General features: G+C 41.8%; 1 protein-coding gene across 8 annotated transcripts in view; it reads right to left on the bottom strand.

The window, feature by feature from the left end:
* Window positions 1–11,802, bottom strand: part of LOC127361032 (potassium voltage-gated channel subfamily C member 1-like) — an 80,978-nt gene that overhangs the window by 37,605 nt on the left and 31,571 nt on the right. For all 8 annotated transcript variants that reach the window (XR_007884021.1, XR_007884022.1, XM_051395598.1 and 5 more), the window contains exons 2-4: window positions 8,121–8,252; window positions 5,708–6,569; window positions 2,339–2,551 (exon numbers count right to left, since the gene is read on the bottom strand). Coding sequence is in view for 6 of the 8 variants with exons in the window: in XM_051395598.1 (XP_051251558.1) it covers window positions 2,339–2,551; window positions 5,708–6,569; window positions 8,121–8,252 (1,207 nt within the window). In the remaining 2 variants the exon portion in view is untranslated. The remainder of the gene's footprint in view (window positions 1–2,338; window positions 2,552–5,707; window positions 6,570–8,120; window positions 8,253–11,802) is intronic.

Raw genomic sequence — 11,802 nt, 5'->3', positions numbered from 1 at the left:
TGAGAAAAATAAAGTATACAGTGAGATAGATAGAGTGTCAGAGAGAGAGCAGAACAATGAAGAAGCCTGATGTGATGACTGAGAACAGAATGACACTCATCTGATCCGCCTGTTCTGGCAGATCAGATTCAAAATACTGCAAATTGAACACATGAGGAGTTTCATTTCAAAACAAGATACCCAGACACAGACTTAAATATTTGTAACATTAAAATGTTTCAATAAAGTGCTAGTGAGTGCATGATGTTCGTACTGGAGGCTGGATATTATATTATAGATTTTTCTTAATGTCAATCAAATCCCATGAAAAGACCAAAACCAGCACAGAATGTATCACAACTATTGTGTTGGTATCAAAGCCTGATGTATCGTCTTCCTCTGTGCCATAGAGCTCCTTCATTATCAAACAGACTGTAGTACTTATTTAAACTCAATCCCACATACACTGTCCTGTCTACAGCCATGCTAGCAGCTCTGTGAACCTACGCACAGCATGCTTTGGGCTAAAAGCTAATATCAGCATGCTAACATGCTCACAATGACAATGGTACCATGCGGATGTTTAGCAGGTTAGCATGCTCACATTTGATTTTTAGCTTTAAAAACAAAGTACAGCTGAGGCTGATGGTAGTGTCATTAGTTTTGAGGGTATTTGGTCATAAACCAAAGTACTGGATACATTGAAATTAGATTGGCTAGCTTATTTGCTAGCGTTTTGGTAACATTAGCTTACTTATATGTTTATATGTATGTATATATATGTCCCTTTTATCTTTTCAACATAGATGAGCCTAGCACATAGCATATCTAAGCACAGGGAAAGGAGAAAGATGACTGAGGCTTGCTCAACTGTTATTGGAGCACAGAGCAGAAAGGGAAGGGTGAATTCACCTTGAGGGGACAAGGATGTGCGTGCCAGATTTCATGACAATCTATTCAATAATCAGTGAGACATTTTAATCTAAACCAAAGTGGCAGCGGGACCGAACTGCAGTCATGCGGACAGTGCCATCCACAGAGCAATCCACAAATACCAGCACACTCCAGTTTAAATGACTGACTTAAAGTCCGGAAGAAGATTTGGGAATGAGGCGAGGAGGAGGTGTGAACGTTTATTTGTTGTTTGCTGGCCCATCCATCCACCACAACCTCCTCTCTACAAGGTTCTGCGGTGCAACATGTCACATTTACAGACAATGAGACCACAACACATCCTTCCGGGGTTTTATGACATGGGAACAATCAACTGATGCTCGTCTTCTTTTGTCTCTTCATGGGATTTGATAGTAAAATAATAATAACACCGATGTTATCTGTATCCTAATAATCCTCTGGCACTATAATCCCACTGAAGGACACTGTTTTGAAATGAAACCGTATGTATACACAGTTTAACACAAAGAACTGTATCAGCTGTGATGGACACAGAATACAGCACACACACACACACACCAGTGTTATCCTGCATGAGTGACTGCTGACCCAGCCATCTGCAGAATGTGAATATTGCATTATTTGAGCACAATTCACACACAAACCAAAAAAAAGAGGCCGTCATGAATACTTTTGTGTTACAGTCGAGTAAATCAAGTCACTTCACCATCAGCGGAGATGGCAGTGCTGCAGCAGCCTCTGCAGTACCTCTGCAGTACAGATGCAGGATAAATGCATGAAGGGGACTTCTTCTGCTACAGCTGTAGCCTGAAGGTGTGAATGAGGAGAATCACTGGATTAAATATCAATGCCGTTCATTGGACATTGATATGTTATTTGTACCACGGGAGAGAGCTCATGGTGATGCCGAGCTGTCACTCAGAATGATGGAGGGGAGTGAGGGGGAAATGTAAAGTGTTGTGTGTTTTTCTTTTATTTTGAAATACAACTGTACACTATATATTCTTTATGTTGTCTGTGTATGATGTGTTTTTGCTGTCCACTTTTCATATCTATATCTATATAGATATAGATATAGATATAGATATATAGAGGAGTGTGGACGCAACAACATGGACACCTGTAAGATTCATTCATACATTGTTAGGTGTTCCATTACTTTGCCGCCCCCCTGTATGTGTGCATGTGTGTGTGTGTGTGTGTGTGTGTGTGTGTGTGTGTGTGTTGTGTGTAATTGGATATGTGTGTGCTTGGAACATATGTGTTTGACTGTTACATGTTTTTGCACACTACACACACTGTCAGCACATATCAATCAGGACCATGCATCTTGCGACAGACCACTGCTGTCACTCAAGTACCTCCCTCCCCCTGCTCCTCCTCCTCCTCCTCCTCCTCCTCCTCCCCCCCTCAATCCTCCGCCTTCCCCCTTCCGCCCTCCTACCTTTCCGAACGTTCCCGTCTGTTGTGCGCTGGAACTCCCCGGCGCTCAGCAGGAAGCAGGCCCGGTCGTGTGGGTAGCGCTCGCGGCTGGTGGTGGAGCCAAGGCCCCCAGTGGCCGGGCTACGCTCGTCCCCAAGGACCTGGTCGATGGTGGGGCAGTCCTCGTTGGCCAGGGCCGCCGCGTTGGCCGCTGCATCGCCATTCTGCTTGGAGTCTGGGAGAGATAGAGAAAAAAGAAAGAAGAGTGGTAGAAATGAAAGGAAAAGTATCAAGGTTGAGGACAGAGCGGAGAAAGCAACAGAAGAGAAGGAGGGAAATGGAGAAATGGTGCAAGGATAGAGGAAGGAAAAGTCGTACGTGAGAAGGTAAAGGTAAAGAGGAGAGGAAAGAAGAGATGGAGAGGAGTGCAAGAAAAAGGAGAGGAGAGGGGAGGAGAGGTTTGGGGGAAGAGAGGAGACAGGGAGAGGGGGTGGGAGGAGAGGATGAGAGAGGAGAGGAGACAAGGGGAGGAGATGGAGGGGGAAAGTTGAGAGAGAGTGAGGAGGTGGGGTGAAGGGAGAGAAGATTAATGATGTGACGAAGTAGGAGGAGCATGGGAGGGGGAGAAACAGGGACGGTAAGAGCATGAAAGTAATAAAAATGGAAAAGGGAGATAAGAGCGGAGGTGGTGAGGAGCGACTCAGAGGAGGACAAGGAGAAGGGATTTGGAGACGAGAAACAGAAGCCGAAAAACGGGAGATTAAAGGAAAAAAAAACGATTAGGAGGTAAAAATAAAATGAAAGAGGGTAAAGAGAGGATGAGAAATGATAGAAGAGAGAGGGAGAGAAGGGGGGGGTGGAGGGGTGCAAAGGAACGTTAGTGCCTTGTGATAGCTATCCTGATCACATGACCAACACACTGCAGCAGAGCAGGCTGCACACAAACACACACACACAAACACACACACACACAAACACACACACACAAACACACTTCATGTAGTCACACGCAGCATTTAACGGCACTGAATGAGAGAGACTGAACAAAGGAGCGGGAGAAGGAGAGAGAGACAGAAAATATATAGTGTGCCGCACATACACACACACACACACACACACACACACACACACACAAGAGGAGATGGATATAGGGGAAACAGTGTTTGCAGCTTTCAACAAAGCTGTCAAACCTAATCTAATATGATTTACTGTTCAACAGTTACAGATACAGGCCAGAGGGGTGGACACACACACACACACACACACACACACACACACACACACACAACACACACACACTGGTATTGGTACTAGTATTGGTTCCATGTCGGTTTCATTTTGCATTTGTTACAATATGATCAAGACTACTTTTTCCCAAAACACATCGAAAAGCGAGACTGAAAAAAGCAACTTTATATAAGAAATGTTAACTTCATTAAACATTTAATTTTTAAAGCTCTGTCATAATCATATTTATTTATTGCTATTTTAAGGCCTACAATTCAGATTATTTGATTTTTGACCCCATGGACACCCTAACACTTGACGGTGGGGTGAAAAGCCGTCGTCATAGTGACAATATACTGTTTAAATATGGCGATAAAAGAGCACATTTTCAGACTCTCCTGGAAGACTCATAGGGCTGCACTCACATTGTTCACATGAAAAGTTTTGGCCTCTGTGGCTCTCCATACTGTGACATATTTACCTTGTGAGTGTAGGTTGACATTTTGTTAATGCTGAGATCTCAGCAGAAAAGAAACAGCTATTGTAGACAGTATTCTTAGTTTCTCTTAAAGGACGTTCAACCATTGGTGCTGTGGTTTGTTCAGTCTGTTGCTGACCTTACTTTACAGCCTGACATATGGACTCAACTGCCTTTCGCTGATGAGTAGTGTTCATTTCTAAAGATGGGCAGAACCAGATGGGAGGAATGCCTAAAATGCAACAATGGCTTTGTTTATAGCTATTCCCATAGCTATGAACATAGCCATATGTTTACTATTCCCATTATAATGGCTATAAAGTAACGTTGTGAGGCAGCTGGACTCGCAAGATCACAATATCACAAGATTTAAAAAAAAACCCAGACAAACACCTAAATTTAGAAAAAAGAGGCCACAACTTGCAGAGGGGTAGTTTAAACGTTTTCATAAATTGATAAACGATTTAACCTGTTTATTTTATGGCTGTGTTCTTTCAGCGCTTGCTTGTCTTGAAGTAAATGTGTGGGGATGTAAGTTTCTCCACTTCCAAAAATTGGCAGCTTCCAAGCTGCCATCCTGAACCTCTGCGCTTGTTTCTTCTGGGTTTCTGAGTTTGTTCCTGATGCAAACTCTTAAAGAACTGAACAATATTGGACACCTAGACAATAGGAAAACAAGACATAACGACCAAAGCCAGGATAGACCGAAGTGTTGGACAAATTAAAAACTGTTGGAAAACTTTGAAGACCGCCTGTTACAAAGCTAAATTCCAAAACAACAAAAGGGGATTCGACCGCATCAAATTCTGGTTTTATAAAAACATCGTCAAATTTACTGCTTTTGCACACGGCTGTTCTGATTAAATGAGTTTATGCCAGACTACTCATAGTTATAAACCTTGAATCCTGTAATGGCACACACTGCAACTCTACACACAGTGCAGATGATGGACATGTCCATTAAAACAGCAGAGCGGAGCAGAGATGAGATGGCCTGGATCAATGTTTCGACAAGCAGAGAATACTGTACATCTATATAGACCCGATCCAGGATTATCTGAACATGTCAGCCTTGGCGGCGCACAGCATCTGGCTGTGAGAGCAAAGAGATGGATTTGTCAAGAGAATGTAATAAGCCTTTTTTTTCCAGCTTTCTCGTCCCATCGTAAATTAAAATCTATTTTAGTGTACTCCACTCTAGTAAGAACGGGGACATCAGCAAGTTATTTACAGCTTCAAAACCTGTTAGATACACACTTCTCATATCAGTTCAGCGCTTGAAATCTGACCTCTGGTCATTAGTTTGATGAGAAAGTGAGAGACTTGGACAGTTTTATGAAATCATTTCTTGTTATGGTCACTCCAGTGATTAACTGTAGAATTTGGAGCTCTATAAGTAGTAAAGAAGAAGAGATGACACATATCTGATAAGGAAACGATCCTTTCTCAGCCATGTCCAAAACAACCTGCAAGCCTGTTCACACACATCCCATGACACCCAACACACACATCTAGTCCCGCCCCTTTTTATGACTGCCATAATGAAATTCAAGGACTCTAAATTTTGGTATTTTTGAGATATTGGTTGAAATTAGATACATGATTCAGAGGCCTGTTTTGCTGTTTTCCCTCACATCCACTCACACCTGCATACACACATGATCTCATCTCTTTTAGATCACTCACCTGCCCTGTTGATCTCGATGATCTCCTCCTGTGCCAGTGGGCAGTCTCCAGTACCCATCATGCTGCCGGATCCCACCATTCCCGGCCCGAGCACATTGCCCATCAGCCTGTGCGGCGAGGCGGTTGCCATGGCTAGGGCGTCTGGCTTGCAGTAGTTGGGGCTGCCCGGCTGTGGCGCTCGGGGGATGTGCTTGTTCCTCTTCTTGGGGAGTTTCTGCTTGGCCATGGCCAGGGAGTAGTACATGCCGAAGTTGTTGACGATGACAGGCACAGGCATGGCGATAGTCAGCACACCGGCCAAGGCGCAGAGGGCACCGACCAGCATTCCCGACCATGTCTCGGGGTACATATCCCCGTAGCCCAGCGTGGTCATGGTCACCACAGCCCACCAGAAGCCGATGGGGATGTTCTTGAAGTTGGTATGGGCCGCAGCTGTCGGATCGTCTGGATCTGCACCGATGCGTTCGGCGTAATAGATCATGGTAGCAAAGATGAGGACGCCCAGCGCCAAGAAGATGATGAGCAGCAGGAACTCGTTGGTGCTCGCCCGCAGAGTGTGGCCCAGGACACGCAAACCCACAAAGTGGCGGGTCAGCTTGAATATACGCAGGATACGGACAAAGCGCACCACGCGCAGGAAGCTCAGCACGTCTTTGGCTGTTTTGGAGGAGAGGCCGCTCAGCGCCACCTCCAGGTAAAAGGGCACGATGGCCACAAAGTCTATGATGTTAAGGGCGCTGCGGAAGAACTCTGCCTTGTCGGGGCAGAAGATGACGCGCAGCATCACCTCAATGGTGAACCAAATGACGCAGACGCCCTCCACATATGTCAGCCATCCATCTGTGACAACCTCATACACTATCTGCAGGGTGAAAGAACAAAAATGAAGGGTTAATTTTTATCAAGCCTTTACTCATTCATTTATTCATTCATTACAAGGTAGCATTGTTCCACCATACAACTGTGCATTTCTGTGCTTTATAGTGCCACTCTTTTCTCACATCTAGGGTTGCAGCGGTGTACTGATACCATGGTATACTGTTTCATTCCGTTAAGGGTCATTTTAATCGATGATAATAATGTAATATAATACTCTATACAGTTACACTACTCACTTCCTGTCAAAAGTTTCTTTAGCAGTTTCTCATTAACATCATTTGTCATTGTAGGCATACGTCATCCATTAATTCCTGATAATGGGCAACTCATTGGGCATTATCCCTTACATAACTCATATGAGGTTGATCATAACTTATAGCAAACCCCTTCCATCACAGGTATTATTCAGTATTACCTCTGCTAACTCATCAAGCTAATTGGTGCTATAATCCAAAAGGGCTTCACGTTATTCATCCTGTACTGCTGTAATGACTCATTAGCTATCTACATCAATCATTGGATGGCTAGCTAACTAATTCATCTCCATTAATCCTTAGCAAACTAGTTAACAAAATTGAAGCTACGGTTGATGTAGCTTGACTAGCTAATTAGCTAGCTTTTTGTCATGCTAACATCAGTTTACTTAAGATATTGCTTTTATCTTCAAAATGTAGTTTTCTTTTCAACATAGTCAGACCTAGCATAGCATATGCTATCTAAATAAGCAGGAATCTAGGGGTGTAAAAAATATTAAAAGATATTGAATTGCAATATTTTATCTTGTATCGATTCTCAGAAACACTGTATTGATTTTTGTGGTTAAACCCCCAACCTCTAGATAGCCGTGTTGTAAACATAAGCTGAGGGCTATAATGTTACAATAAATACAAATGCCGATGCCACTGTTCCGGTTGCATAAAAAAAGTTTTTAAAAAATTAACTGAGATTTTATGACAGTTTTTTATTAAATCACAATATATTGCCTAGCGTAGAGTATCGCAATACATCACAATATATTGAATCATAACCCTTCTATGTCTTTCTTTCTTCTTGCCAATACACATCCCTACAGGAAAGGAGAAAGTTGACCGAAGGGACGGGGCTTAGGAAGGGTCAAGTACGTTAAATAATAAAGAGCCAATCCACCGTTTTACACATAAATGTCAGTTTACTAGTTATGGGCAGTACTACTCAGCCTGTGCTTTGTTTGTGTGATGACTTCTGCGGATCTGGAGGAGCTTGGTAAAGTCTAAGAAACAGTGTTTATCTTGGCTTGAGCTAGGAGACATCAAAATTAGGGGCATGGGCTTACGAATGGATGCTCTAGGTTGCATCTTGGTTTTGTAGTATAGAGCGTTTTTGGTCATTGACCCATACCAGGGACTAAAAATCAGGTTACCTTGGTCTCTGCTGCTTCGTTCTTTAATCATTAATCTTTTAATTTGTCTCCCAAATCTCACAACTTCAAAGAAAAGCAACACTGCGTTTGCAGGAGTGTCCCTTTAAAGGTCGATTCACTAAAACTTCAGTGTACCTCCTCATGTGTCGTGTTGTCAACGGTGACAAGCTCCGTTTTGTTATAGATGGTGTTGAAGGCTTCGTGGGTCTCCAGGCAGAAAGTGGAGATGGAGAGGAGGATGAAGAAGAGTGAGCCAAACGCCACATACTGCAGAAAGAAAAACAGAGACAGGGTGTTACAATTTGCACATCATCTCCTTTTATTTAACCAACACCACAGGACACTAGTCACACCTACACGCCCACAGTTTCCTGGCCAGTTTCAGCCTTTGTCATTAGTATTTTGGTGTTCATGTGCTTGCTGGTGGAGGAGGAGGGGTTTGGGCCATTGCAGCATGTGGACAGCAGTAGTTATGCCAACAGGTTGTAGACAGGGGGCGCCAATAACACACCGAGGAGAGTGGAGAAACGCTGTTAATTCATTGCAAATGTCCTGACTGCTGCAATCCCATTGATAACAGCACAGACAGAGAGATAGAGGGAGGGAGGGGAAGGATGATGGATGGGGAGTGTAAAAGTAATGAGGTACACAGCGTATCTGTGTGTGTGTGTGTGTGTGTGTGTGTGTGTGTGTGTGTGTGTGTGTGTGTGTGTGTGTGCGTGTGTTTGTGTGTGTTTGAGAGAGAGAAAATAGATACACAGTGTACGTAAAGTGAAAATAAGTGGCTACATGAACAACGAAGGAATAAGGTGCATACTACTGTGAGCACCATTATGAAAACACACACAACCTGTATCATAGGACTACAACAAATGTCTGTTGCTGTGTGTATATGTAAATCCGCCACACGTACTGTAGGTTTAGCAGCTTTTTTTCCAATCAGCACAGGATCAATGATCATCTGTTTGTCTTAGAACACCGATACACACACACACAATCTACCTTGCAACCTGCAAATAATTTATATATTTTATGAAACGTATTATCAGTCATTTTCTGTGCAGTGCTCATGTGTATATAATGAGATTTCCTTTTCTCTGCAGCATCCCCCTGCCCCCCGACTATTCCTTGCCCTCACATCTCTCTCACGCTCTGCATCCCCCCTCTCCAATGCCTCTCTCTCTCTCTCTCTGTCTCTCTCTCTCCTCTTGCTCTTTGCAGTGCGCTGCCTGGATGTGTTGGGGTCCTCAGTGTGTGTGCGGAGTAGCAATGGTCTTCTTAAATGCCGGGATAGTCTGTGTTCTCAAATCTCAAGAACATCATGTAGGCTCGTATTCAAAATCCCTTTCCTTCCTTCCTCTGATTTTTTAAATTTATATTTTTTCTATACTCACCAATTAGTGGATACACATATAGACAATAAGGACATACTAAAATACAAAAATATGAAAGGACACTGACTGGTAACGGGACAGTGTATATGTGAATAATATATAATAATACTAATAATACTACTAATAATAATCATTTTCATCATTATCATCCTTTATGCATACGATGCATTGCATTAAAGAATTTCAGAAACAACCAATTTCAAATGTAACAAAAGAGTAGAAAAATTATTTTTTTAAATGAAATATGCAAGGCAACATGAAACTCTTAACTAACAAAAGCTGGACCTTGAATATTAATGTTCCTCTTCACGGTTTATGTCCAGTAAAAGCAAGGGCTCCCTCTCCAGACTACTTTGTCTTAACTGTTGTTGTGTTTGATGAGCTCAGGCTGCAGGTAGGTACATTAGTAGAGAGACACACAGTGAACTGGTGCTAACTGATTCCAAAAGAGACAGGGAGCCAGTGTGAAGATGTTTTCTGTGTTCCCTTTTTTCTTCTTTTGGTTAAGACTCTGGCGGCTGCATTATGTGCAAGACTTAGTTATACTGCGTTTTTTAGGTCAGTCTATATGGTTACCTAGTACTGGGCTGTATATCAGATGAACCAGTATACCAGTTTTAATTTCCTGTATGATATGAATTTCATATACCGCCATACCAGTGCACGGCTGAAACAACTCCTGTAACCCTTTAATAGGCAGCCATATTGTTTTTTACCATAAAGAGTACTATGGTCGTGGTAAGCTGTGCAGCGTATATAAAGAGGGGAGCCCTCTTAACTACTCCTACTAATAGTTAGACCTCTTTAACACAACAATTAATAAACCACAACAAACAGGGCAAAATACCATGACACACAACAATTTGCGACTATTTGCTCACTATTAAGTCACTATAAACCTATATAAAGCCACACTCATGCAAAAATAAATACTTTGATATACAATGAAACTGTGCGTTGTCTGCATAGCAATGAACTGTCACACCATGTTGCTGAGTAACTGGAACATATATGGTGAGGGCAGATAATAATGATGATGATAAATGGAACATTTTGTCATAGCAGGGAAAGCAGGTGTAACTAATTCAGTAGTACCTGTGTGTTCAAGCACACGCATGCATCTATGCTCAAATGCGTTGGCCTAAGTATATACATGTGTAAGTATGCTGCCATGTATGTGTGTACATGTTTGCGTGTGTGTGTGTGTGTGTGTCAGGTCAGTGATGAAGACAGACAGATGAAGTCTTGCTCTAATCCTCGGGGAGCACATCAAGTCCCACAGCTTATTATCATGGTCTAATTTAACACTGCTATCTAGAGCTGCCCTGGATACACACACATACATACACGCACACACACACACGTTCTCGAGCATTTTCGAGGTGTTGGAGGGTTATTAAAAGCAGATACAGAAGGATACACGGCAAAAACATCCCCTCATTTAATTTTACAACTTGCCTTGGCAAGCTCATTCTTTAAATGGATGCTGCACCTTTTAAAAATCCCTTTTTGGTATACACTGTACACAAGAAGAGTATACACTGAATATACATGTGGTCTTGCTGCAGTATCACTTACCCTCTTTTATTTTGGTATTATATACAGTTTATTGATGCAGGGGAATTATCTGTGCAGCCCTTTTCCTGTCAGATATGTGATTAACATAATTTATTATGATTTGAGTTGTAATGTATGTCTACATTTAAAGTGCTGTAGAAAAATATATTGTTGATAGATTGAAAATCTATCTGGAAACTTTTAAATGATACAATAATCAGACAGGGATGTCTGTTTGTTCTGCCAGAAGCTTTAATAAATTTACTTTCTATCCTGTTTTAAGACACATTTATACCACTAAGAGTGCAAAAAGTAGAACATCAGAAGGAAGCATCCGTACAACAGCTGTAACCACTGCAGTATGAACACATTCAGTGACATTCAGCCTCTAACCAGTCAGATTACAAGACTCTATGAAGTGGTACTTTGAGCTAAATGCTAACATCATTGTGCTAATATGCAGATGCTAAAAGTGCCCTGCCTCTTTTTTTAAGAAGAAAAATATAACTAAAAACAATTAATTGATTAAAATAAATAAATAAAAAATAAAATAGTTCCAAATTAATTTAATAGTTGACAACTAATTGATTGATCAACTAATCGTAACACACATACTTGCACATGATACAGTTCACATTTCTTACCAACAAACCCACCAAATTAAACAACAAAATGTTGTTAGTTTGTTTTCTGATCGAACCCTTATCATCGGGATGACATCATTTCTCTGTGCCTTCCCAAACATTTACAAATCACTGTTGGAAAATAAATCCATTTCATGATATGAAAACACTAACGTTTGGTAAGGTTAACGCACAAAAATGACTCTGTTAAGGTTTAGGTTAAAATGTCTACCACCATTGGTT

Source organism: Dicentrarchus labrax, unplaced genomic scaffold (assembly GCF_905237075.1).
Source record: "Dicentrarchus labrax unplaced genomic scaffold, dlabrax2021, whole genome shotgun sequence".
In the NCBI taxonomy this organism is placed as follows: Eukaryota; Metazoa; Chordata; class Actinopteri; family Moronidae; genus Dicentrarchus; species Dicentrarchus labrax.
Note: the sequence above shows the minus strand (reverse complement) of the source record. Positions and strands in the feature narration are given on the sequence as shown.